The following is a 14,396-nucleotide window of genomic DNA, read 5'->3' on the forward strand; positions in this document are numbered from 1 at the left end:
TTGACACTTGCCTGCCTGATCATTCTTTGTAATAAAGACACTGCCATTGGATTCTCACCTCCGTTGTCCAGAGCCATAATGTTACAGCCCTGATAACAGTACTTAATATTTTACTAGATATTTTTCAAGATAATAGTATTCAGCTTAAATTGCAATTTAAAGTCATAACTAGCTTAATTAGGGAAGTTAGGGTAATTAGAAAAGTCATTGTAATAAGATGGTTCATTAGACAGTCAAAAAAATATTGCGTAAGGAAGCTATTTGTAAGGTATGAACGATGATAACAGACATGCGGATCCACATGCAGTTTATTAAAGTGAAGTCGGGCAAGCAATGGTTAAAAACAGGAGCAAACTGGTGCACAAGGGTAATCAAAAAAGCGTTGTCAAATCCAAGGAAAAGATCAGGACAGGCGGCAAAGAATCAATAAGAACAATAAGCAATGCAAGGGGTCAAAAACCATGTCAAGACAAGCGGGAAAAAACGCTTTGTAATGCTTAAAGATAAATAAGACTCAGCAAAGTCTGTGAAAGTGAGTGGTATAGTCCATGTAATCAGTGATCATGAGTTTTAGCTGTGTGTGTGGTAGAATAGCCCAGATTATTGTCAGCTGTGGGAGGAAAATATCAGTGCAAGGAGTTCAGGGAGGTATAGAGTTCAGCAGGAATACAGGAAGTAATCTCCAGCGGCAAAAACACCACTGGCAATCACAACCCTAATAATATTGCCCTTAAAAAGTTTTATTTCAGTTAGAATAAAACCAAATAAGACTTTCTCCACAAGAAAAATGATTATAGGAAATACAGTTAAAAGTTCCTCGCTCTGTTAAAAATCATTAGGAAATATTTGAAAAAGAAAAAAAAATACAGGAGGGCTAATAATTTTGACTTCAACTGTAGTTACTTATTAAAAACATCAGTTTAATGAAACATACAAGCAGCTTTGAAATCTGTGCTTTTTGCTATGGTCATGTCTATTTTACGCTGTATGGCAAAACTAGTGAAGTTATGTTTAGCACAGGTGTTGTTTTTCTCTTAAATTGAAACAGGCCATTGTAAAAACCCCCATAGGAAAATTCCAAGGAAACTCATGGCCAATTATTCTTCCGGCATCCGATGTAATTTCTGCTGCACTCTATAACCGTGTGTTCACACTGTCACAGGCGAGAGCAACAAAGATTTTGGAAGTCATTCAAATTCAATCTAAGTTGGCGGCAAGCACTGGCAAGCAATGGTGTTGTATATCTTGGGCAATGTGAGCATCATGCAGAGTTGAAATTAGGTCAACTTTATGATGCCTTTTAGCAACAACCAATCAGAATGTATGTAGAAGACCGCCGCTTGAGGCGATTTCAGAAAATGCAGTCCTGTAAACTTTTTACACAGCACCAACTAATGCCTCAGGACACTGTTATACCCTGCCATGCCTTGGAGTACCAATCACTTTATTTCCTAATAAATTACATTATATCCTAAACAATTGTTAAAGGTCCCATAAAATTAAAATGAAGAGTTTTAGAAGTTAGTATCAATCTAGTTTTTAGTAGATCTATAAGCTAGTGTGCTCCAAAACAGTGATAAAATTTGTGTTTTAAAGATATAAAACTGACATACATAAGTAAGGTTTGTAGTTTTTCACTTCCACTTAAATGGATCAATGTTTTTTTCTCAAAAAGTATTACACGCTGATAAAACAATGTAGAGAAATTTAAGATCCTAATAAGTATTAAAAAGTCTCTAATGCTATTTTGCAAGGTATTCAATTTTATATCATTTTTGATTGTGGTTGAACGCTACAGTTTACCTGAATTAAATCTGTGAATATCAGGATGCTGTGTAGTTTATGAAATCAATAAAATCCTACTAGATTTGACATCATGCTGGTTTGTTTATGGCAGTAACCAAGGCAACATAATTATTTCTGCAATTCTTTAGGCGTCAACTTGCTGAATTAGCTAGATTTTTATTCAGTATACGAATAATGTTTTAGCTTTGGATTTATTTCTTACATTAATATTTAGTAAATAAACTGCAAGTTGAAATCTCACCAGTGTTTCCAGTTGAAACCTAAAATAGTTATAAAGTCATAATGTATGGAATGTGTCTTAAGAAAAGGTCTTAAAAGGTATTGAATTTCACTCTCTGATACCTATACATACTCTGTAGTACCTGACATGCCCTGTCCCCTTCAAAACGCTTCTCATTTGATGCGCTTGAGCTGAACCACTCTCACTGGCAAAGCAGTGATAAAGCAAAATACTATTAGCTGTTATTTAAAAAAGGGACAGGCTACACTAAGTCCCACTCTCTCTTAATGTTTGGTTGAGAATATGTTAAACATCGAATAAAACTGCACATTTCAAAGCACTTCATGGGACCTTTACCAAATTTCATTGTATACATATTGTGCACTTTTTAGTAGAAAGTCTGTTTCATATGAGAGCTATAATTATATTGCGTTTCTTTTTACATTTGCTCTGTTGTTTTAAACACTTTTGCTTGGTCTAGATGTGTAAACTGCATAGAAGTTGCATCACCAAAATAAAGTTACAATCTCTTAAAACGACCTTTAAATAACTGCATCCGAGTTTAATAGTGGCCTTTAGTTGAACAGTGGATACATTTTATTTCACTGCGATGCTCCACTAATGGTTGACATTCATAAACCCTAATATTACTTGTAGTCATGCTTAATAATTTACACACTTCTGCTGTTAAGCCTTTTTAGCCTTTCAGAGTGAATGTTTACACAATCCTTACCTATAAAGTCTAATCCAGTGAATCATTTTTAACAGAGTAGATTTAGTCAAACTACCAACCAAATAAAATCAGATTTGTCCCTTGAGGAGTTCTGCAGAGGAAGTAGAGCTTACATACAGGTTGATCACTTGATTGTGAATTTATCTCAGTGGGTAAGAAGTGTTTTGTAACTACGTAAGAGTTTATGGAAGAGTGTGAGTGTGTGTGATTTGATATGTATTTCCGTGTGGTAGGTCTTTCTGGATGTTGTTTTTCAGCTTGTTGCTTTCTGTCTACTTCAGATTGGTCTCGAAGGAGCTAAGATGGCCGTTCACAGCAGGAGTTTCTGACATAGATTAACTGCTGGCAGGAAACTGATTAAATTAGTCCAATTAGGGCGATAACAAGCAAGGCCCACTCATTTAAGAGGCAGCAACAGATCACTGAACTCCCAGGAACTTCATGGGCTCTTGATACTAGTTTGTGTGTGTGTTTTTGTGTATTTTTGAGAGCAACTTAAAATACAGGGTTGTTAAATGAAAGGGTTAAGGCAAATTACACACAAAATAATAACTCCACTTCCGCAGCTGATGAGCTGTTGTATAAATATGCTATAACGAAGCACTATTTAGTTAAAACAGCCAGTAATTTGCATAAGTCTAGCACAAAAATATGAGCACATGATTTACATTTAGTCATTTAGCAGATGCTTTAGTAAGTGACTTACAATTGAGGAGGCATTCAGCGATTCAACAAGAAGAGGAAATACACACAAGAAGTAACTTGTTTATGCTCAGAGAATTTAGTGCAAGAGTAAGGCACAATCCCAATTCTACCCCTTAGCCCTTCCCCTTATAAGCCCGTCCCAATTCTCTTTAGCTTGAAGGTGTAGTGCTAAGGGGAAGAGCTAGATACCCCTTAAAATGGAGATTTGTCAGGAGCACACTCGAAACCAAAGGGTAAGAAAACTTCCAAGAATACACTAGCCACAACGGCAGCATGGCTGCACAAGGAGATGCACAAATAAGTATTTTTTTGTCATTATTTGGAATTATTACAGCAAACAAGCATATGGTTTAATACATTCATAATTGCGTTTATGCTTTACCGTCATGCTTTAAAAAACGAAACAAAAAAAAAAAAACGCTAAAATAAAAAATGCTCAATTTCGCCAATCTTTAATAATAACTCCTGTACAGCAGTCCCACAACTTACTGACACTCGATGACATTGAAATAGCTTGTCAGAAAAGTCTAGTGGCTAAGATTGACCTTTTTACAGTGTCTGTTATAATGTTACTGATGTTTTTTGTGTGTAGATGAATATGGCCACGGTGTGAATGCACAGTAAAGTACAGTACAGATATTATGCCTTCAGTGTTTTCCTGAAAATTAAGACTAAAGTAAATGCAACTGGAATAACTACAGTGGTCTCCGTCGTCGATCTCATATAAATGAAAGAGATCACGATAACATATGATGATGTGTGCAGGTGTTGTAGTGGTGTCCCATTTCTCAGGGGTCTATTTTGTAGCCCTTCTTCTTTACACTCGGTTTTAAGGGACAAAGGGATGGGGAAAGGGGTCGTGGTCCAAAAATAGAATTCAGATTGGGCCTAGGAGCGCTAGAGTTTAGTTTTTTTTAAGAGAGAGAAAGAGAAAGGGCTTTTACAGGTGATTTGTCAACCCCACTCACCTGTGTGAAGCACACTTCATGAATGCAGTTATAGGTGTTTGTGTCAGTTAACGTGTCAACGTGGGTAACGTGAGTGAGGTAGTTTGTTAAGCTCACTGAACATAAACAGAATTTGGGTAAAGGCGCTCTTGGAAAAGATGGAATTTTAGTTACTATAATTAAATAACATAATGAAATGAAGTTCAAAATTACTTGCCGTATTAGAGTAAAACGTTTTTATCGAGGGGATTTGGGAACCTGCTTCTATCACTCCATAATACTGTAAATACTGCAAAAGCTTCACAACATCTTTTAGAATAAAATGTTATATTAATATACTGTATTTAATTAGGCATTTTATGTATGAACCTATCCCTCTGAAAAAATAAATAAATCTGATTACAGATATGAATGAAACTTTAAAGTAAGTGTGCAAGAGAAAGTGGCCTTTAAACGTGTTAAAATGTGGTGCAACTGAAATCAAGATACAAATTCAAAAGTGTATTTTGAATACTTTCTTTACATTAGCTAAAAGCTTTTTTGCATGTTAGCCGGCAAATTAGCCATAGTGTATTAATGTATGGGTATTTTCTAATACTGCGTCGCAGCTGGAAGGACATCCACTGTGTAAAACTTACTGGAATAGTTAGCGGTTCATTCCACTGTGGCGACCCCTGATAAATAAGGGAATTAGCTGAAGGAAAATGAATGAATGAATGAACAAACTGTTTTTGCTTGCAATGTCTTGCCTTATAGATGAAGAAAGTGGTAGTGATGAAGAGAAAACTAGGAATAAATACAACAGGCCTCAGACATCCACACAGACTACAACATGGATTGCCGAATCTCCATATATATTAGTTTTTCTTTAATAAGCGCACACTTGTGAGATATAATCGCACACTCACATTGCGCTAGAGCTGTAGGGCATTAGCAGTCATCGCAACATCTGGTAATTGTGCTTTCTAGATGTCCGGAGAGTAATGAAACATTACGCACACACTCTCTGGGGTATGAATGGACTACTTTCAATTTGAAATTCAGTTTTTGAACTGTTCGCTCCTTAGGGACGTTGTTGTCCTGTGTTTGCTCTCCTGTGGAGTTCGAAATGTTTCTGTTGTAGATGGCTGATGTTGGGGTGACTTTCACCTTCTTTCACCAGGGTTTAAGGGCAAGAGTTTCATGGTATTTAGACATGTTTTGCTTTTCTTGGAAAAAGCTTGCAAAGGTGCCCTTCCTGAAATATAAACCATATACTTTCATACACAGATGTGTTGTACTCTGATTAAATTATAACTCTTAGGGACTCCCTGGAAAATTAAATGGTTAATCTCAAGGGACTATCCCATTTAATAAATTCAAATGTTCAAATATATATATATATATATATATATATATATATATATATATATATATATATATATATATATATATATATATATATATATATATATACACACACTTAATGTTTTAATAAAAATTATATATATATATATATATATATATATATATATATATATATATATATATATATATATATATATATATATATAATGTAATTTTTAATTTATTTTTTTTTTCCCTAAAAAAATTATAGGACGCATTTAAGATATACAAAACTGGAAAGAAACAAAACTGTCTGAATTTTTTATTTTTATTTTAGTATTACAGACACTATTAAGAATTCTAATAATAGGTTTAATTACACTTTTTTAACTGTATAAGTACAGAAATGTTATTGTTACTATTTTTTACTATTACTAATTTTACTGTGACAATTTTTTTACAACATTTTATTAAAATTATACATTTTTGCTTGACCACTGACTTATTTGTCTTTTTTTAAAATGTACTTCATTTCCTTTAGGATTTATTTTAGGTAAGAAAAATGTAAGTAACTATCTCTATAGTGTGAAATAAAAAAAATAAAAAAGCAGTCTTTTAGAAAGCCCAATATCAATTTCTTCTCAATTTCAAATGTAAGTTTTTTTTACATTTTAAATCGCTTTATACAAATATGACTCATCTTGCACTGCAAGTACTATCCAATCAAATGCTCTCTAGAATTAAACGTCTCCATCTATTTTTTTGCCAGCTGTTAAACAATAAAACAAATTTTAAAGGTGCAGTTCATTTCCCAATGGTGGAACTAGGTATCGCATTCCGGGATCAAAACAAACGCAAGCGCAGATTGCCAGTATGAGGACAGGAACAAGTAATTTAAGTCGTGTACCAAATAAAAGTGTGCTTTTTTCAGGGTTAAATGCTAACAATGTGAGTTTGAATGCCATTTTACGGGACATTTATTGCCATATACTGAAATCAGCAGTAGATATATCACCTTATCTTGAAAATAAAATAAATTTGAAATTGAACTTTAGAACTAAACACATGTCAGTGATTCAGCATGTTCATATAATAATGTTAAAGGGTTAATATGCATTAATTAGAGTATAAACCTTAACATTTCATGAGTGAGTGCATATTCAGTGCTTTTGAATGGTTGTATTTAAATTTCTGACGCGTCTGGTGCAAACAGCTAAATTGCTTATCATTGCAAATCTCATTACGCAGTGTGTTGTTAATACACGGGGTTACAGTGTAACCTGCTCACCTAATGTTTACGTTCTTAATATTGATATCATTTGCTAATTAATATCCTCATCTGGAATTGAATCTGTCTCATTTCGGAGTCTGCTACTGTCCACCAGAGGTCGCATTTTGGTCGCGGATGCATGCTTTGAAAGCCTTTCTGAATGATGAATGAAATTTGCGGTTTTCCACCAAGGCAACTCGGGCTGCTGAAATATAATTGGCAAAACAAATACAGCGTTCCGGCACGGAAAACACATTTTCAAAGCAGAATATCTGACTTCAGCACTGTTTTTCAGATAAACAAGAATTTTCACTCAGCATGTTTCCTAAATATCTGCAAACATATTATGGTATTTTTATGCTTTGGAAGAGTCAAAAACTTACATACATCACCTTTAAGCCAATCAGAATGCACACAAATGTAAAAAGCTTCGAGTATTTCAAGTGGTACTTATAACTGCCACTCTCACAATAAACAGAACTGCATCTACTGGTAAAGCTGACAATATAGTAATAACTCTTGACGCCAATGGGTTTCAATGCAACCTGCTATGTGTTTTACAGGCCAGCGAGGACCGTGTCCACTTCATCGTGTCCCGCCAGACTCACATTCCAGCTCCGGACATCCTACAGGAGGCACCATGGAACATGGAGGGACCACCGCCCTACTCGCCTGTGGACATCGAGCACACTTTACTGGTGGGTTTCACACACTCTTTACTGCCAGTCCCTCTGCACCATTTTACTAAACATTCTCTTATTGAGAAGCAAGATCTGAAAGCCTATTACTTCTACATCAAAGAATCGAGCAATCAGCCAGTTTTCTCACTCTCTCTCTCTCACACACACACACACACATACACTCCTCTGAGGCAGCCGTTTCCAAACCTATTAACAGAAGAAAGCCCATAAGGAGGAAAACACAGCCTCGGCAGGGTAGATTTCAGTGCGTCTTATAAACAGGATTTTCTGCTGCTCAATATCTGTTCTGACATCCTCCCTTGTTCTAATAAAACTCAAGCTCATCGTTGGTAATTTCTCTGGCTTCTATGCTGTGACGAAATAAAGCATCTCAGAGCAGCCTGTTGTGAGGGTTTAGTGGTCTTTGGTGGTTTAAAGGTCAAAGTGTGTTTACATTTACTGATATTCACTGACTTTTCATGGATGAAATATGCTTTCATGAGTCCTTTCAAAAGAAATACATGCAGGTTTTTTGCATGAGGGTGAAAGTTTTTCATGTGGATTTCACATCAGGTTCAAGATGCATATGTAGTATTGTCATTTTGACCAATAGAAAGCTGTTTGGCTTTAAAGTGAACTCTGTTTAAGCTGTGGTTCATGCAATAAACAGTGGAATACTATGGCATGTAAATTTTACACCAATTTGCACTCAATTGACCACATATTATGTAGGCAAAGGAACCTAAAAGGATGTAAAATCTAGTTTAAACATCTACGGTAAATATTTACTTGAAGGGGTGTTCATAAGACTACCGTTAATCCTTTATTCAATTCAATTCAGTTCATTTCATCTTTATTTCTATAGCGCTTTTACAATGTACATTGTATCAAAGCAGCTTAACATAGAAGTTCTAATAAACTGAAACTGCCAGTCCAGTTTTCAATCACAGTCAAGTTAAATTTAGTTCAGTTCAGTGTGTTTTAATTTTCACTGCTGAAAATCCAAACACTGAAGAGCAAATCCATCGATGCACAGCTTCACAAGTCTCAAACTCGTAATCATGACAAAACACATGTTGAGTATATGAAAGAGATTTTATGCCTGCTTACTAATTGCTGCTGCTATAAAAAGTCTTTTTCTCAGTAATGTAATTTTAATAAATAAATAAAAAACAAAACATTTCAGATGGTTTTGTAATGACAACTTGGCATAAACAAATAAAGCATAACCTGTCTTTGTCATAAATCTGTCATAAACATAATTATCATGGGATCCTGATTGTCATGCAATGATTATAAAGGTTCTATAAAAGTCTTATGAACAGCCTCTTCAAGTAGGAGTTATCGTCGTTTTTTTTTAACCCAAACGCTTACCACCCTAATAAGTATTTTTAAAAACGATTTATTTGATAATGAAAACATTTGCTGCATTAATTCATAGAAATGATTTATGCAAAACCATCTTAAATATTATTAATAATTAAAATAATAGACCACCTCTGTAATGGTCTGTACCATTGTGAATGCATGTTTGCGTAAAAAAATATTAATTTAGCAATTTGAAATTGACAAATCTAGAGCACCAACAGAAAAAAGGCATTTGCACTGTAGATATCTGTAAAACTAGATGCATAGTTTGTATTTTATTATTCACTTACTTGCACATGGTAGTTACACAGTAATATATAAATTACGTCCAGTTATTCATGGTCATCGATTAATAGGTTTATTTAATATCTCGAAAGTCCATGAGAACCACTCAATATTTCTCAAAACACTGAAAGCATAATAACAAGTTTGATGAATAAATTAGATGTATTTGAAATAAAATTTAGTTCACTGAAGCATTTTACCGAATATAATCGGAAAACTTGACCCCCCAACCCCTGATCGTCGATGCATAATTCGCACCCTGCTTCAGGTCATCCAAAATGTAGATTTTTTTTTTTCAGTGAAATAGTTTAGAATATTTAACAGTACATTTTATTTATATCTGACATTTAGTTTATACTGTAATTTTGCTTCATAAGTGTGTATTGTCACCAGCCTCAGCTAACAATTTTGTTTCAGCACTGTGTATTTTTTTGAATCTCAAAGTGCCAGTATAGCATTTGTATTACATTTTATGAAATGCCAAGACTTTACAGTTTCAGCAAAAAAAAAAAAAAAAAAAAAAAACATCTTCTCACCTACATTTTGGCCTGAGGGTAAATCACCAGTACATTTTTATTTTTGAATAAAATATCTCCTTTAAAAAAACTACAGAAACAAGAACAAAACTATCATTATCAGTGTTCTATTTCCCCTGCTTACAGACACTTTATATCCTTTCAGTAACTCCTATTATTTCTCTTTTACACACTTGGAAAGGTGGAAACATTCTGGCAACATACTGTCAGAGGCTTTTCACTCCTCTGAATTAGACACAGCCTAACACACACGCACACACACACACACAGTCCAGCGATAAGCCTGACACACTAACTCCACATCTGATTTGATGTAGCCGGAGGCTCAGACTAAATATAAACAGCCCTTTTATTGAACTTTAATAACGCTTTTTATTAAGTTAGAACTGAGCGACTGTGTTTGTTGTTTTTGGAAGCTATCCAAGGTACAATTTGGCCGCGGTCAGCAATATCACAGCATCCTGCAAGCTCACCATTTATTACAAACACAAGCTTTGGGCAGTCATGTGTTCAGATGCTATTCTAATTCGCCAGCGAGAATCCAAACAGCAGACAGCCAAACGTCATAAACTTTCTCAAAACTTGAACCAATTACAAGGCTAGCCCACTCTAAAAATGCCAATTCTCTACTCACATTTACACAAAAGATATGAAAAATGTTGAAAACCGCTACCTAAGGACTTCCACTGTCATTTTCTCCCTACTATAGTAAAGGAATATTAACTTTAAACATTTTTCAAAATATCTTTTGTATTCAACAATAAAATAAACTTATTAATACATAGGTCTCAAACTTGATTCCTGGAGGGCCATAGCTCTGCACAGTTTTGCTCCAACTCTAATCAAACACAGCTGATCCAATTAAACAAGGTGTTCAAGTTTAAACCGTGCAGAGCTGCGGCCCTCAGGAATTGAGTTTGAGACTATTGTTAAAAAGGTTCAGAAGCACTTGAAGGTGAGTGAATTAAATTTTTTTGAGTGAACCATTAACTTTAAAATCTATCATTTCCCTTAATTCTAGGATTCGTGCCAAAAGCCAGCGTGTTACGAGAAGACGGTGACTCTGTTAAAGGAGCCGCATGATTCACTCGGTATGACGGTTGCCGGTGGGATGAGCAGCAGAGGTTGGGATTTACCTGTCTATGTCACGAATGTCGACCCCAATGGAGTGGTGGGACAGGAGGGTTCCATACGCAAAGGTACGGCCTCATAAACCTATTCAGACACATCCGACAAAGCCATACACACCTGTTTCCAAGGTGCCCCTCTGATCTTTCTTGCTTTTGAATCCATGAGCACAGATAAACAAAGACACACCTGCTCCTGCATATGTATGACTCTCATCGCTTTTGCAAATTTATGCATATAAAACTAGAAAGTGACACACTCCTACTCGTACACCTGCCATACTGCTATATTTGCTATATTGTACTCACAGTTTTGAGCTGGTTTAGCGGATGGAAGTTATTTCAGGTTTATTTTTGTCTTATGTGACATGTATAGTAGTGTGTGAAGGTGTGATCAGGCACAGGCTGGTGTATGTAGATAGATGTGTGACACCGTGAAGACATTTACAGTGGTATATATGGTATTTATTTAATATAGAAAACATTCTATACATTAAAAAGTCAGAAAAAAAATTAAACATTCGACTTATGACTAAAACCAAAAATCTACAAATATCTATAACATTACAGATAGATTAAGTTCCTTAAATATCAACTCTGGGACAAAAGTTTCCATTTTTAATGTAAAAGTTCATTTCTGACACGCACAGAAAACAGAAATAAAATATGAAACATCTTGTGTGTCTATGACAGTGTTTAGACTAAACTCCTGCTGTATTACCTCATTTAAATAGTGGTCTGGTTGTGAACAATGCCTCTTCAGTCTGATTTTAAAGAGATAACTAGCAGGAGTGACAAAACTAGCATATCTTGACCTCCTCTAGACCATCCATAAATTCTATCACCGGGTGAGCTCTAGTGTTTTGATGAAATGAGATACTGTAGAGTGTGTGTCTGTGTGTGTCCTGTTTTCACTGTATTTCAGTATGAGCCTCTGTCTCTCATCTTTCAGTCCCTGTCAAAAATCTCTCATGTCCTTTTACTTCCATTTCCATCTTTTGTCCAAACTATATTTGTCATCCTCGATCTATATTAGCAGTTTAAATAAATATATAATACAATGGTCACATGCAGTACATAATCAGTGACCTTCACATTTACATTAAGGACTGAATCCACAAACTTATTTTTTATGTTGTGTATGAAGTATGACACCAGAAATTGTGACAACTTGTACTTTAGTAACCATAGTATTGCTTTAACATATATTTAACACAATATTTTTGACTAACTTTTTGTGTCTTTAAATCAAAGACACAACAGCATTTTGAACTAACAGCAGTCAGCAGTGTTGTATTTTTTCCATGCTTTTTTATGCATTTCACAGAGCACGCTTTTCAAATGTTGCCATGTCTAATTATTATAAGCATATCTGGGCATGGCTCATAAAGTCATATGGAGTTGATGAAGGAGGCAGCTTAATAGAAGATTTAATGTGTTATGTTTTAAAAATCAGATTTATTCCACCAAGTACTGATTTCTTAACCTTATGTTAAAATATTGTGTTGTCTAAAAAAAGACTTTAAACCTGTCAGAAAACATGGCACTTTGCTATTTAAAAAGGAGTGAAATCTAAATGATATTTTAGTTTTACATTTGGAAGAAATTTCATTAGTAGATTTACAGAATTAAAAACAGAAAAGTCTGATTTTACTCAAACAATTGATAAACTGAGAATCTTACTGTGGTCTATGAACTATTTTCATTCATTCTTTCATTTTCTTTTCATTTAGTCCCTTTATTAATCTGGGGTCACCACAGCGAAATGAACCGCCAACTTATCCAGCATATGTTATATGCAGCGGATGCCCTTCCAGCTACAACCCATCACTGGGAAATGAACTATTTTCTTCCATAGCTATATACATAGTAAACATTTAAAGTGGATCAAGACGTTTGTGAGAAATAGGTGTTAAAATGGTTTCAGAACAACTTTGATAAAGAATTTTGATCAAATGTTGATACTCTTCCAGTCTTGTGATCCACATAGTAAAAATGATTATTCCATCTTTTAGGTGACATCCTCCTGAACGTGAATGGAGTCGACCTGACAGGTGTGACCCGGAGCGAGGCTGTGGCCAACCTCAAGAACACCTCATCCCCGGTGGTCCTGCAGGTGCTGGAAATGAGACCCCCTAACGAGAGCTCGCTGGACTGCATGCCACCCCTGCACTCGCCCTGCGCCCTCTCACCCTCCTCACCCGGAGATGTCAAACTTCCCCCGCCCAATGATGACTACGCCCCACTCTGGGTGTCCTGGCTACAACTGCCCAGGTACAATGAGCAGGGTAACACATAATAAACAAATAAAACTGTTTGTGGGTTTCTCTTTATCAGATTTATCACAATTATAAATTGGGCAAAGCAGATTTGAAAACAGTTAAGGATTCCTACAGTGCAAATAAGTGAGAGGACTTCAGCAAAGATTTCAGGGAATTTAGCAAAGATTAATGAAAAAGTGACAACATGCTAAATTGAATTAAATTAAATTAATAATTAATTAATAATTAAGTTAAATTAAATTATATACACTACAGGTCATGTTTATTTCATTTTAAAAAGTAATTAATTAATTAATAATAAATAAATACAAAAAAAAATAATAATAAGCAAGCAAGCCAAGACTGATTTTCAAAGACTTTTTAATTGAAATAATTTATAATATATATTTTAATGAACATCTAATATTAAGTACAGTAATAAACTGGAAAAAACATTTATATTAAATAAAGTGACACTGAAAAGTAAAGCCAGGGCTACAAACATTGTTTTGATCAAACATTTATTATTATTATTATTAATATTATTATTATTATTATTTGCCCAAATCCTAATATATAGTTTTGATTTCTTCTTTCTCATTTTCCTCCCTCTCATTCAAAGCTTTTTTCCTCTGCCGGTATTTAATAAATCTGTGGGAATTTGAAAGGAGTGTGAAAGTTCTTAACAACTTCCTAAATTACTTCATAATGCATAACAATTCAGAAAGTGGTATGCAGTGAAGAAAAAGTGAGAGCAGGGTTGAGGAAAGCCCTTCTCACCCTCAGTCTGTAACGGGTTTACACAGTGAAAGTGTGACGGCTTTAAATAGACCTTTCACAGCCTCTCTTTCAATTTATTTCTTCTAGTTCTGTGTTTTTCTTTTGTCTATTACATTTTGATTATTCATTTCTACATTATTTTATTTCACAGAAATCCAATCTAAATCTGAGGTCTCAGTCTCATATGGTCAAAATCTGGCCTTTAATATTTTAATATTCATAACAGTAGCCAAAAATGATATCTCTGTAAAATAAGGCACACATTGTTTATAAATTATCAACATAAATAAATTATTCTCCATGTATCTCATTTACTGTTCTGTCTTTAAAGGTCTAAACAGACAGATCACCT

The 14,396-nt window shown here is 34.7% G+C and overlaps 1 protein-coding gene across 15 annotated transcripts in view; it reads left to right on the forward strand.

The window, feature by feature from the left end:
• The window catches only part of lnx1 (ligand of numb-protein X 1), a 72,011-nt gene that overhangs the window by 54,389 nt on the left and 3,226 nt on the right, over positions 1 to 14,396 (forward strand). For 12 of the 15 annotated variants that reach the window (XM_087297270.1, XM_087297271.1, XM_087297273.1 and 9 more), the window contains 3 exon segments: positions 7,571 to 7,705; positions 10,898 to 11,075; positions 13,019 to 13,277. In XM_087297270.1, the coding sequence (XP_087153396.1) occupies positions 7,571 to 7,705; positions 10,898 to 11,075; positions 13,019 to 13,277 (572 nt within the window). 15 annotated transcript variants of the gene reach the window in all.

Source organism: Danio rerio, chromosome 20 (assembly GCF_052040795.2).
Source record: "Danio rerio strain M-AB ecotype USA chromosome 20, GRCz13ab, whole genome shotgun sequence".
Lineage (NCBI taxonomy): Eukaryota > Metazoa > Chordata > Actinopteri > Cypriniformes > Danionidae > Danio > Danio rerio.